The sequence below is a fragment of the Prunus avium genome, chromosome 4 (assembly GCF_965620075.1).
Source record: "Prunus avium chromosome 4, drPruAviu1.hap1.1, whole genome shotgun sequence".
Lineage (NCBI taxonomy): Eukaryota > Viridiplantae > Streptophyta > Magnoliopsida > Rosales > Rosaceae > Prunus > Prunus avium.
The window spans coordinates 32,478,914-32,491,766 of record NC_142287.1 but is presented as its reverse complement, the minus strand read 5'-3'; the positions used below and the strand labels follow the sequence as shown (position 1 = coordinate 32,491,766).

At 36.4% G+C, this 12,853-nt stretch overlaps 1 protein-coding gene across 2 annotated transcripts; it reads right to left on the bottom strand.

The window, feature by feature from the left end:
* Window positions 1–4,433: 4,433 nt before the first annotated feature.
* Window positions 4,434–10,089, bottom strand: NF-YA7 (nuclear factor Y, subunit A7). 2 transcript variants are annotated; one of them, XM_088252554.1, is made up of 7 exons: window positions 9,930–10,077; window positions 8,796–8,905; window positions 8,491–8,556; window positions 7,536–7,681; window positions 5,492–5,593; window positions 5,216–5,380; window positions 4,434–5,120 (listed from the first exon to the last, which is right to left on the bottom strand). In XM_088252554.1, exons 3-7 carry the CDS (start codon window positions 8,516–8,518, stop codon window positions 4,935–4,937), a joined length of 627 nt encoding a protein of 208 aa, XP_088108680.1. In that variant the 5' UTR covers window positions 8,519–8,556; window positions 8,796–8,905; window positions 9,930–10,077; the 3' UTR covers window positions 4,434–4,934. The 2 variants fall into 2 exon arrangements, with proteins under 2 accessions (XP_088108680.1, XP_088108679.1); XM_088252553.1 differs by lacking the exon at window positions 8,796–8,905 and having other exon boundaries at window positions 9,930–10,089.
* Window positions 10,090–12,853: the final 2,764 nt, after the last annotated feature.

The window sequence follows — 12,853 nt, the reverse complement described above, 5'->3', positions numbered from 1 at the left end:
ATCCAAAGCTTGCAAATACTCCTTCAAATTAAGTTCTCTCTCTCTCTCTCTCTCTCTCTCTCTCTCTCTCTCTCTCTCTCTCTCTCATATAATGATATAGAAATATGTATACATGTATATATATAATTAATGGGCTTATGATGGAGTTCTAACAGGAGTCAATGGCTACACAGACTCAGTTGGTGTCTTCTTGTCTCCCTGGCTATATGATCATGTGGAGGCCTTTGCTTCTCCCCTTTTTCTTTTAATTAGCTTTCCTTTCCCTTTTTTTGGAAGGGAGAAGGGAAGGAGCACACAATTAACAAGGCTAGGGTTTGGGACAGAGAAACCCCACAGTTGGGGTCATGAGGTCCACTGAGCCATGTTCCAGGCCATATCACCTTGCGTGATTTTGCAAAATCAACACAATTAAAGGTGGAGGTCCCTTTCCAGCCCCATCTAAGGGACCCAAAAGTTTTTTTTCTTTTTCTTTTCTTTTGGGTGGAGGGGAGGATGACCCCATTTTGTCATGCACCAAAAGAGTGTTATAGACTCACAAACAATACCCCACCCCCCATTCCTCCTTTGCTTGCATTTTACATCTCTCTCTCTCTCTCTCTCTCTCTCTCTCTCTCTCTCTCTCTCTCTCTCTCTCGTTTGGGTGAAGTGTTCTTTGGGGTCCATGCATGAAAAGAGGTGTAAAGAGGTAAGCAAGGATAGAGAGGAGGAACCCAACTTGATAGGATGCTCATGTGAGGGAAAATCTTATTATGTTTGCTACTAATTATGGCACCAATATCATATAAATGTTCTTCTTTATGTATATATTTGCTATGATTAGGAGTGGTATTAAAGTATGTCAATTTATTTTTGTCAAAACCTTAGAAAAAGGAGAGATAAAAAAAAGGGCTTCATGAGATGAGAGTGAGAGAGAGAGAGACTCTGTATTAATGGCATTTATGATCAGCTGCCAACATGACAAAATGATCACCATGGGCTCTTTAAATTCTTATGTCACCATGTGGAGATTTTCAGAAGCTTCTTAATTGTTTAATTTGGAGCAATAAACCTTGCTCAAGCTTGTTCAACTATGGACAAATCATAACTAAAAGGCCAAATAAAGGAAAGAAATGCCCAATCTGATTAGTGATGTGTGGCTTATGATCAAGTAATCTAGCTAGATTTGGTGTAACTTTGCTTCATAGGAACTCTCATGTCAATTGCAATTTACAAATATAGAACTTATCCCCCACCCAAAATGCAATATCAAGGCTAAATGCAAAATATAGAGACGTATTAGCTACATTGAATTGATGTATGCTAAGTCATGATTAGTAATGTTAACAGACTTTAATTACCTTTTCAATGACAAGCTGCCTACTGCCCTTTATGGGCTCATTCCTGATTTTACTTTCCACCAAGCATTAATAGAATGAAAAATGTCATGCGTTTCCCAATGAAATGATGAAACTTGAAGTAGTGTGGTTTTATGATCAAAATTTAAGCAGTTTGAACTTTAATAGAAATAATATGTGTGGGAGCAAATAATCGCGTGCTAATAATCGAACGCCACGTATGCAATAAGTTATTGCCTAGACTAAATTACCCATAATAAAAGGGATGTGAAAATCAAAAGTACATCTCATCCTCATTAATGTGATGAGGGAGTGACGTAAAAATTTTGAACAGGCAGAGGTCGATGAGGTCGATTTATTTGCAATAACTGTTAAGAGTGTGGGCTCCACAAGAACTCACGCACACTGTGGAAAAAGCTCGGCGTGGCCTATTAAACGTCCCGGGCCTCGCCAGCCACAAAACCCAAACATGTGCCAAGAAGCTACGTGGGCCTGAGACCCAAGTGGGATTAGAGTACGTTCAAATAGGACAAGTCATTCTATAGTGAGGGTGTCATATATGGACTATAGATGTGGACATCCATATTAGCCACATGATTCATCTGAATAGTAACTTCACTTAAATTTAATGAAATGATCATGTGGCTAACATGAAGGTCCACATGAGGGGTCCATATATGGCCCCCTCACTATAGAATTTTGCCAAATAGGACTAATCCTTGGGAAACACGCCTCTAAAATGGATCAACATTGATCCCCAAGATATCCCTAATTACAGCAACATCAATAATCTAGGGGATCATGCCAACACATTTTGATAAAATCTCTCACATGTCCTAAGTCAAACGGCTAATTGATTGGACATGTGATATAAAGAGCAATGACGTCCCCAATAATGCCATACACAACCTTTTACGGGAATAAACCAACCATTAACAAGTCATATAAAACCCGATCACAACTGCAAGAAGGAGATAATGTTCCATTACAACCTAAGAAACCCTAATTCTTATTGTCTGAAACTGACTTAAGCTTCAAAGATTCTTTGGCTCATACCACACTGGTGTTTACAGGGATTCATTCTTTTAAATCTCAGGGGGCACTTTGGTCTTCTTTAGGAGTAGAAGAAATTATTCCCAACAATATGTAAGATTTTATTCATATGAACATGGATGGGCTCCTTAAAATTGAGGAGCTCTTTTTTAAAATCAATAGGGTTTTGATAGTTGTCAAATTCTAGCAATATTGACAAAGTTTCAACCAAAAAAAACATTTGACACGTGTCAAAACCACATTGGTTGTAAGGATGATTGACTCCTCAATTTTAAGGAGCCAAGCGTTTTCCTATTTTATTTATATTACCTTGAACCTAAATTTAAAGAAATTTTATGTAATAACCACAAGGTGTGGTGCCATTGGCAAACTGTAACCTTCAGCTGACGAGCTACCTGGTGCCTCAATGATAGAGGTTCGAAATCCGTTGGAAGCACTTTGTGGTCAGGGGCAAGCCAAAACCCTTCGGGTGTGGGGACACCTCGTGGTATTTACCCGAAATAAAAAAGAAGAAATTTTATGTAAGACCAATACATATACAATCACTACAAATGTGTACATCCCAATTGCTAAGAATAGTATAAATGAATCAAATACAATTGGTTCACATTGAGCAAGTGGCTATAACCAAGTGTTATATCTTCTAACCAATCAAGTAACATCCCAAGAAACTCTAGCCGCTCTCTCCCTTTGTGAGTCCTAAAGGAAAACTCCATAGAGGGGGGAAGAGGAAGAAACGTCACTCCCCCTCATCCCCGTCTTCTCTTCTCGTCTTTTCCTTTTAGGTTAGTGAATAAGTCCACTGGGCATTTTGAATAAAAAACCCTTTGTGGTGGTTTCTTCTGAGCCATGGTTAGATTGATGTTCCCCATCACCCCTTTTAGTCATTGTTCTAAATCATGTTCTCTAAATTTGATTCTACATCGTCTTTGACGGAGCTTGCTGCAAATCACCAAATTTTTCTTTGGCAAGGTTTTCGTTTATTTGTTCACTCTTATGCGTAGATAGCCTGCTAAAAATTATATTTTTCTCAGATCTGTTACGGATGCGGTGGTGGGTGTGACTGCGACAACGCTTCTTCAAGTGGTGGTTATAGGGTTCGCTAGGCTCATGAGTTGTTTTAGGGTTTTGGTTATGTTGGGTTTATGGGTTTTGTTTGGACTTATGGTTAATTGTGGTGATGTGAGCTAGTAGTTTTAGTGCGGTTTTTGTCCGTGTTAGTTTTGCTTTTAACATGTTAGTTTGTTGCCCTCTTGGGATTGGTATTTTAGATGTCTTGTTGATGTCTTTGATTGTACCGTTAAAGTTTATCTAATGAAGTTTCTAGTTGATCCAAAAAATAAAAAAGACAAGTGACTATATATATTAAATTAGATATTTTCCTAAAAAGCATCAAGAATTTTAGAAAAAAAAATATTAACATTTGTGCAAATAAAGTGGTTAAGTTAAAAACAATATAAGTGCAATTAGTTATTTAAAAAAAAGTTAAAAAAATCAGCAAAAACAACCCAAATTCCATTAATCCTATTTACGTTTTTTTTTTAGGGGTAGAAGACTATTAATCCTATTTACTAGTTGTCCATTTTCAATAAAAACAATATTTACTAGTTGTCCATACCCAACAACCCAAAACTAAAACTTTTTTATAATGGGGTGAAAAAATGATGCGGTCCAAAAAAGACAAATCCAGTCCAAACAACGTTAGAAAGACAACAATCGAAATGATTTCATGGTGGAAAACATTGGGAATCAGATTTTCTGGAACAAAACAAGGCAATAGTGATGCGTTGAATGTAGAGAAGAAGGTGTCTTTCCTTTGATGAAGAGATAATTGCCACAAATCATCTTGTTTGTTTGAACTTTGAATGACCCATTAGCACTTGGCTTGCTCAAATGTGAAAACAACTTTTCATCTCTTTTATTTATTATATATATATATATTATCGACTTTTCCAATTTCCCCCAAGCTAATAAAAATAAATTCACTATATTGATAATTACCCCAAAAACATAAAAACATAAAAACAAAAACAAAGAAACTGCTGGTTGATAATTACCCAATTTCATTAACCATTAAACTTATTGTCTCAGTTGATAACAAACGAATAAAACTACTACTACATAAACAGCAGCCAACCTAATCTTTTGCCAATCTATTGAAACATTACCAAACCAAACAACACGAGCTCTAAACTTTGTCAGACAAGTTTCCAACCTCACAACAGGTATAAGTGCAAACTTAAACCACACAGCAAACTTAACCATCACTCTCCTGGGAAAAAAAAAAGCAAAGGGTTGAAATGAAACCCATTTGGGAGACGGTTATATCACTGCGCTTCAATAAGACTGCCTACTTTGTCTTTTGCAGCCCCCCTACAAGCCTACTACTGAAGAACCTATACATGCTATTGCTAATGAGCTTCGAGTCACAGTGAAGCACTACCGAAACTAGCAAGGCTGGTATTGGGGACCTCCATTCCCTGGCAGTTGTTGAAGGATAGATACTTCATGTGGCCCCTTGAGCGCTTTGCAATTGCTTCCGAGTAATCAGGATGTTCCATCTGAGGAAGCAAGCTCACTTTTATCAGAGTTTAAATTGATATTTGGCTGGGATTTGTCGCCTGATGACATTTCATCCTGCTGGTTGTCATTTTTCTTTGCATTAAGAAATCGACCCCCACATCCTCTAGCTCTTCTCAGTGCATGCTGGTGTCGAGATTCATGCAAGTATGGCTGCAAGAGTAGTTTGAAGTGACAATGAATAAATGAAACCTATAGCAGCATCTCATTGAACATGAGATGCAAGGATTTGCAGTCCATAATATTACCTTTCGAGACTTAAGAGCTTTATTTTCCGATTCTGCTTTAGCACGAGACTGCCGACGTCGCAAGATGCCATGATATTGTTTTGCATTTACAAACACCGGTTCCTCAACTGCATCTGATGGCAATGGAACTCCTGCTTGCTGGATTCCCATTAACTGAAGATGGACCTGAAGTAATAACCACAAATTTCATGCTTATAAGCAATATGCGGTCTCAATGCTCAATATTACAAGTACCATTACCAAGAAATTATATCTAAAAGAAGGCGGAAGAAATACCGTTGGTTGCCCCCCATAGGGCTGTGGAGGATATGGTTGTGTGTCATAGGGAGCAAAGATGCTTCTGTAGTAAGGGTCTGGATAAGGGTAAGCTGCTGGTGCCTTCAATTAGACAAACGAAGGATAATGTATCAAAATTCTAAACTTAAATTAGGTGCCTTTTTAAAGCATTTACATTAAAAATTGCAAAACAACTACATGAAAATTAGCTTAAGAAGCAGAAACTTCCAATGATACTAAACATTCTTATTCTATAATGTTTTTTAAACAATACCAACAATTTCACTGATACTATGTTTGGAAGGAAGGTTGCAAGAGCAAGCAGATGGTAATTCATAAAGGAAGGATAAAGACAGAGAAGGAGATTTTTACTTCCTCTTGTTTGGTAAAAGGGATGGAAAGGACGAGGAGAAGTGTAAACATAGACTTTTACAATTATACCCTGTATTCAAATTTAACTGCTTGGGGACAAAAATGAAACTATCACTTCTACTAGAGATTAAAACCCAAACTAAATCCACCTAAGGATATTCATGGGTCAATTTGAAACTATTCCTCGCATCCATCTCCATCCCCACAAAACATAGTTTAAAATCTCTCTATATATAGAAGATAAGATTTAGGAGAGCCCACCGCATATAAGCTGTCTAAATACCTTGGAAAGTACAACATCACATAGTTGTCTTCCAAAGAAAATGCATCTTAAAACTTCAAATTAAGAAGAGTTTAAAACACGCATGGATCTTTTATTTTAGGTATAGCTTGAAAAACTCTGTAATATTGTCTAGTTATCAGAAATCATCTTACAATCTTTAGAGCCCTTATTTCCTAATGCAATCAAGGTTTGTTAGTTGTGGGTTCGTTAAATAAATAACACTCTTTAGATGGGGGTAAACCTCCTTATTTCCCCATGTATGGGGATTTGTTAGTTGTAGGGTTCATTACATAAATAACAATCTTTAGATGGTGGTATCGTCTCCCTTCCCCCACCCACCCCAAAAAAAAGAAGAAGCCACACATGAATGCCCTTTTCTGATACAGGCCTAAGTAGTGCTACTACCACCACCACTAGTTAGACCTGTATTAAGGATCTCTTGTAGCCATCACTAAGAACACCTGCTATAAGGAAATACATTGTCTCTAGCCAGAACCATCACAACCAACTTATTCAGCTTCATCACCAGCGGCAGTTCCTGTCACTCTCAAAATGCAGGTTACACAACTCAACACTAACAAAAGTGATGCCCTCCACCACTACTAACTCTTAATTACTTAATCATCCACCTGGGGAAACTTCTGATATTAGCCACCATAATTACTAACACCAATGCTATGTAACACTAGATGCACCTACACCAGTTAAAGTTTCATCTAAGTATCCCCCATACAACTTACCGTTCACATAGCACACCCCTCTATGCATATATTTTCAGTTCCAATTTTGCACTGAATGTTCATAATTATTACCCATTATGCTGATAAGGGATCATAACAGGATGATATCTGTAATTTAGTCCTCTGATTCCACCAATTTCTTTACATGTGTTGGTCCCTAATTCATCTCAATTCCACCCTTATGTTTTTTGGATGCATGTCTTGAAGGTTGAATCTACTTTCCTTGCAACCATACGCACAATTTCTTTGGGAGCATGCACTTGCACATTTCTTCACTACAGAGTTACCCACGTTAACAAAACAAGCATCTCATCTTTAATAAAGTGCCTACTTCAGAAAACATTTTAAAATCAAAATAATTGTAAATTACTTGATGAACTGAGTAAATGGTACCACATATAAGCTTCAACACATTCTAAATATTGACAAACAAACATGATATATGAGATCACAAACATATACAGGTCTGCAACTACATATACACATGATATAAATATGTATATATATGGCACCTAAGAAGTCACAAACTTGATGACACAACAGTGGAATTGACAATAATAAAGTGGAAACTTCCTCTATTTTTTAAAAAGGAGAAATTTGCAAGAAAAAAAACGTCAACACTAGATAAGTCTAAGGTTGAAGATGTTACCACTGCATGTCCTGTTCCAACCTGTGGAGGGGCTGCATACTGAATATTTGGGGTTGGAATTCCAGGATGAGAAATTCCAATGGCAGGCAAGGAAGAATGAATTTGAGACTCTGAATGACTTTGCTGGTCATCAGATTCACTATTATCTGCAAAAGCAATATTTCAAAGTAGATAAGAATGCGCTCAAGAAATGGTTGTACTACTCAAGTGAAGAAAGGAAAAAACAAAAACCATGATGCCACTTCACAAAAGGAAAACAAAAGCCAAAATCAATAAATCAATAAATCAATAAAATAACAAAGAATTAAAGCTTTGAAGTTCAGTGCTATAAAACCATAAATATGAGGGAAAAGTGTAATGAATCCTACATCACCGCATTGATCATATGTAGCACAGGAGTAATATCAGAAGGATTTAACCAGAACATAATAAAACAGCATTACCAGACAACCTTAAAGCCGACTAAAATAACCAAGGAAATTATTTTTTTCACAAGGTAGAGGCTTCCTGAGGATCCACATTAAATGAAAGGGAAAACGGGCAATTAGTGAGATGGTAAATTATGTAAACCATAAATCAAAATCAGGCACGACCAAGGAAGTCAAGGGTTGGATCTGCCACGGATCTTGCTAAAACCAAATCAAGACTTCAACCTAAGCCCATGCTCGGTATTAGGTATGACAAAGGTAAACAGATGTTAATCTCCCTGCAAAAGTTATTGGGTTGTAGAACAATCCACCAACAGAAAAGGAAAGAACCCTTACTTAAACTAGTTTAATATAAATTCTACACCATTATATCAAAGAAGCAAAAGCACCAAACAAAAAGCGATTCAGTTTCTTGTCACATTAACTATCCCTGCTCAATTAAATACCAGAAACATAAGTCTTATCCATTTACAGAAACTCTGAAACCAACTGAATATTTAAAGTATTTTGGAAGGAAAGAAAATTACCAGAACGATCATGCACAGAAGAAGTCATGAGGATGTCTTATGTGGAGAGTCTAAAACAATATGTAGCTGCAAAACAAAAATCACCCAGATCAATGTCATACAAAAAATAACATGCTGCTAGAACAAAGTAAGAAACAAAAAGAAAACAGATCATAGGATGAATTTTTTTTTTAAGTTTTATTAAACACGAAAGTACATTTTAGGATGAAATTAGAATCGTTTAGTAACTAATATCTTAATAAAATAAAAAAGAAACAAACACTTTACTGAGTCGAAAGTCTATTAGTTTAAAAAAAAAAGTCCACCTGTGTGAAAGAGTTTGACCGTCTAGACAAAGCTAAACCAAAATATCTCCAAAACAGTAAATTACAAGAAGCCGCTATCTACCAACATCAAGCTACCAAAATTCAACTAACTGCAGCAACACAATCCGAATTTAGTACGAAGAAAGGAATATCTCTAAAATTAGCTGCTAAACGATGCCACAAAGAAGCCCAAAACCTCACTAATAAGATCATAGTATAACTGCATATATTTGAGAACCGCGCAAAACAGAAGGGACAATCAGGAGAGGGGAACTGATATTGCAGAACCATATCAGCAAAATGAAAGAATTAAGGATACAATCAAAGTAACATGATGGTGCTCGCAATATCGCTTTCAAGTATGAGCTACTAATTTCCTTGGTAACAGGTTCCATTTTCCAGCATAATTTAGATAAAATGGTTGGTATTGGGCCTTTTCCTATTTTGAACTATGAAGTAACAGGGCATACATACATAAATAGATAAATAATTTTCTTTTCTAAAGGTGGTTCAGTGAACGAGACTTTGCCTCCCTCCAGAGCAGAGTCCGAGGACTATTGGATGTACAAACCCTTACCCCGATTTCGGAAGGTTCTTTCGCATTTCGAATGTGTGACCACCAGATCACAATGGAGCAACCTTACCATTGTGTCAAGGCTCGAAATATACAGATAAATAGATCATTGTTAAACAAGATTTCCATCTAATCTGGGTCTAGCCACAGCTGCAGATGTGTACTTAATAATTCAACGAATGGCCAGAAACAACTAATTTAGCTCATAAAATATAATCATGGTATCCTGACTACTACTTAAAGATTGACTCAGAGTGTAAACAGAAAGAAGAAAGTGAACCCAACTACTCTCAATACCATCAACCCAACTAATATTATAGTTCATCTGCATGCCCAGTTTTCATAAAATTAAATTAATAAACTTTATTAAACCCAAAAATTCAGCTCTCAATTTACTCTTCAAATACCTACATAATTAGCTCAAAACTCAGAAAATTGACCCAATCATCTAACATAAACCAATTCACCAAAAAAAAAAAAAACCAATTGAAGAATTCTCATAATTTGGTCGGGCAAACCAATTGCAAAGCGAAGCTAGGGTTTAGAATTTGGAAAGTTACCTCTTTTGGCTGGCTGCGTTTCTTGTTCCTACTAAATTTAGTAAAATTCTTTCTCTGCAGGATTTGAAATGGCGTCTGACGGAAATTAGAATTCCTCTATCACCATATTATTACCTGAACTGCATGCCTATTTTCAACCATACACATCCTTCTTTTTTATTTATTTATTTATTTATTATTTTTTCGGAGGCTTTTAATCGGTTAAGTGTCGACTAGAATCTGTAGGGGTGAAGAGATCTGAGCCGTTGGATTCAGTGACTGTTTCGGGCAGTGGAATGTGCTGCCCGGGAGATAATCTGGACCAGGAATTATGTGGGGCCTACGCGGTGAGCGGGCGGGATTGAAAGCGACCGCCGAGCTTGATTTCTGTCCAGCGACGCACCCGCACGTGGGGTCCATGGCTGAATATGATTAGTCTCTGCTGCTACTTTTCTCATGAGTCAAGCCAATAGAAAAAAACAGAGAGTACACAAAAATAGTAACAACAGACTATACCGTATATGAAGGGCAAGGATCCTATAAATAATTTAATTATTAACTTTACTATTTAGTATTTTAGTTTTTTTTTTTAGGAATACTATTTACTATTTAGTATTTGACTATTAACATGGGTTAGGTTAGTTAGTCAATGCCGTAAGCCCACCCTTTTGCGTTTTAGTTTGAATCTCCCTACCCACTACTGTAGATTAGATTAAGGGCATGTACTCGTGCATCCTAGATTCTAAATCCTAGTTTCAATTCTCCTTCCTCAATATCGCTCGTATGAAAAATAAAATAAAAAAGCTAAGTCAAATTAATTGTTGGATGGTTCAAACAATACGGATGAATTTAATTTGGTCGGGTTGAACGACGTTTTGCCCTCACTTACAAGCTTGTGCTGAAAGATGGCACGAGCCCAATGGTCTTAGGTTACATACATGCATATTTTGGGCCAATATTTTCTACTTCATTCCACCACCACTTCTCAACTCTCCCTTCCCTCTCAGCCCAACTCATGCACCCGACCAACATATCAGTTCTCGCTCTCTCTGCTGGACTAGCGGAGAAGATACGATACAGTTCTAAAAGGACATTCTAATTTTTACAATTTTATGTGCAATATATTTTGACAAGATCTATTGAATATGTAACGAAAGACTCATTATTTTCTTGCATTTTTAACCAAATATCACACATGGGGGGCACCACATTGGAAAAGTAGGCCACCCCTCCCTCAGGGCACCCGGGTTTGATTTACGTAAGAGACGATTTTGAGGCAACTCCATATAAGAGCAGTTCCACCGAGGCCCCCTTGCCTCGGGCTGGGGGAGTTTTTTGCAAAAATTGGTTTCCAGCAGTGAGCCCAAGCACAGGCTGGAGTGGGTCCCACGCAACTCGGGCTGGCTCGAAGGCCAGTTCAGCATGAGGTCCAAAATGCAGGTTGGTGCTGGCGTCAGGCTGGCGTCAGCCCACTCATTTGATTTTTTTTTTCTGTTGCCACGTGGCGTCATTTGGGCTCTTTGATCTTATTTTTTCCTCCAATCCAACGGTAGCTAATTTTTTTGCAATAAAAAATACTAGCCTTTTTTTATTATAATTTATCTGAAATTTGAAATTGAAAATTTTATCCGATTATGAGATATGAATAGTATTGACACGTAGGAACCCGAAAATCTTATCCGAAAATATTATCCAAATTAATTATTGAGATAAAAAAAGTTGTGAAAAAAATAAAAAAATAAATAGTAATTGCCCTTAGCCATGGCAACGGGTGGAAACACAAAATATACTATTTGTAAGGGCAACCACTATTCACGTGAATAGTGGCTGCCCTAGCCCCCCCTTGCCATGGCAAGGGGCAAATGGGTGGAGTTGCTCTAATAATATTCCCCCCCTTCTCCTTAACAAATGAACAAATAATATATATATTAAATATGTTTAAATAGTATAGCCGGGCGGCTATACGTCTAAATATATTTGACTATGTAAATAGTATAGCCGAGCGGCTCAACTATTTAATTACATTAAAATATGTTCACAAAGTATAGCTGCGCGGCTATACTGTTGAAATATATTCAAATATTTAAATAGTATAGCCGCGCGGCTATACTATTTAAATATATTAAAATATATGGTCAAAGATATAGCCAGACGGCTATACTTATATAAATTCGAATATTTAAATAGTATAGCCCCGCGGCTCTACTATTTAAATATATTAAAATATGTTCACATGGTATAGCCGTGCGGCTATACTTCTGAAATATATTCCAATATTTAACTAGTATAGCCGCGCGGTTGTACGTTTTGTATATATTTGAATATTTAAATAGTATAACCGCACATATTTGAATATTTAAATAGTATAGCCGCACGTCTATACTATTTAAATATATTTAAATATGTTCAAAACGTATAGCCGGTCGGCTATACTTCTTAAATATTCAAATATATATATATATATATATATATATCCATTTTAAGTACTGAAAACAATGATCCTGGTAGGCTCCATTTTTATGGATTGATTTGATGTATTTGTTTTTCTTTCTTTTGATGGCTTGATGTGCTTTTTTAAAATGTCTTCTTTTATGTTTTTTTTTTCTTCCTTTTACTATTTTTTTCTTTTTGGGTTTGAATGAATCTGAACTTTGATTAGTACATCCAGGTCCAGCTTCACAAAAATCCCAAATATGTCAATTTTATCCTAAAGTACTGATCGTAAATTGAAAAAAAAAAAAGAAAAAAAAAAGCAGTTCATTTACGAAATTCCGTTTAAAAAACAACAATGTATGCAATAAATGGGATGTTGTACATATAATAGAAATTATTTACTTTTTTTGCTTGTAAAGAATAATTTATATTTGTCAGATACTATATGTGCATGACCTATGGTCTCGAATCAAATCTATCCACATCGATATTCTATGGATGTTACCTAATTT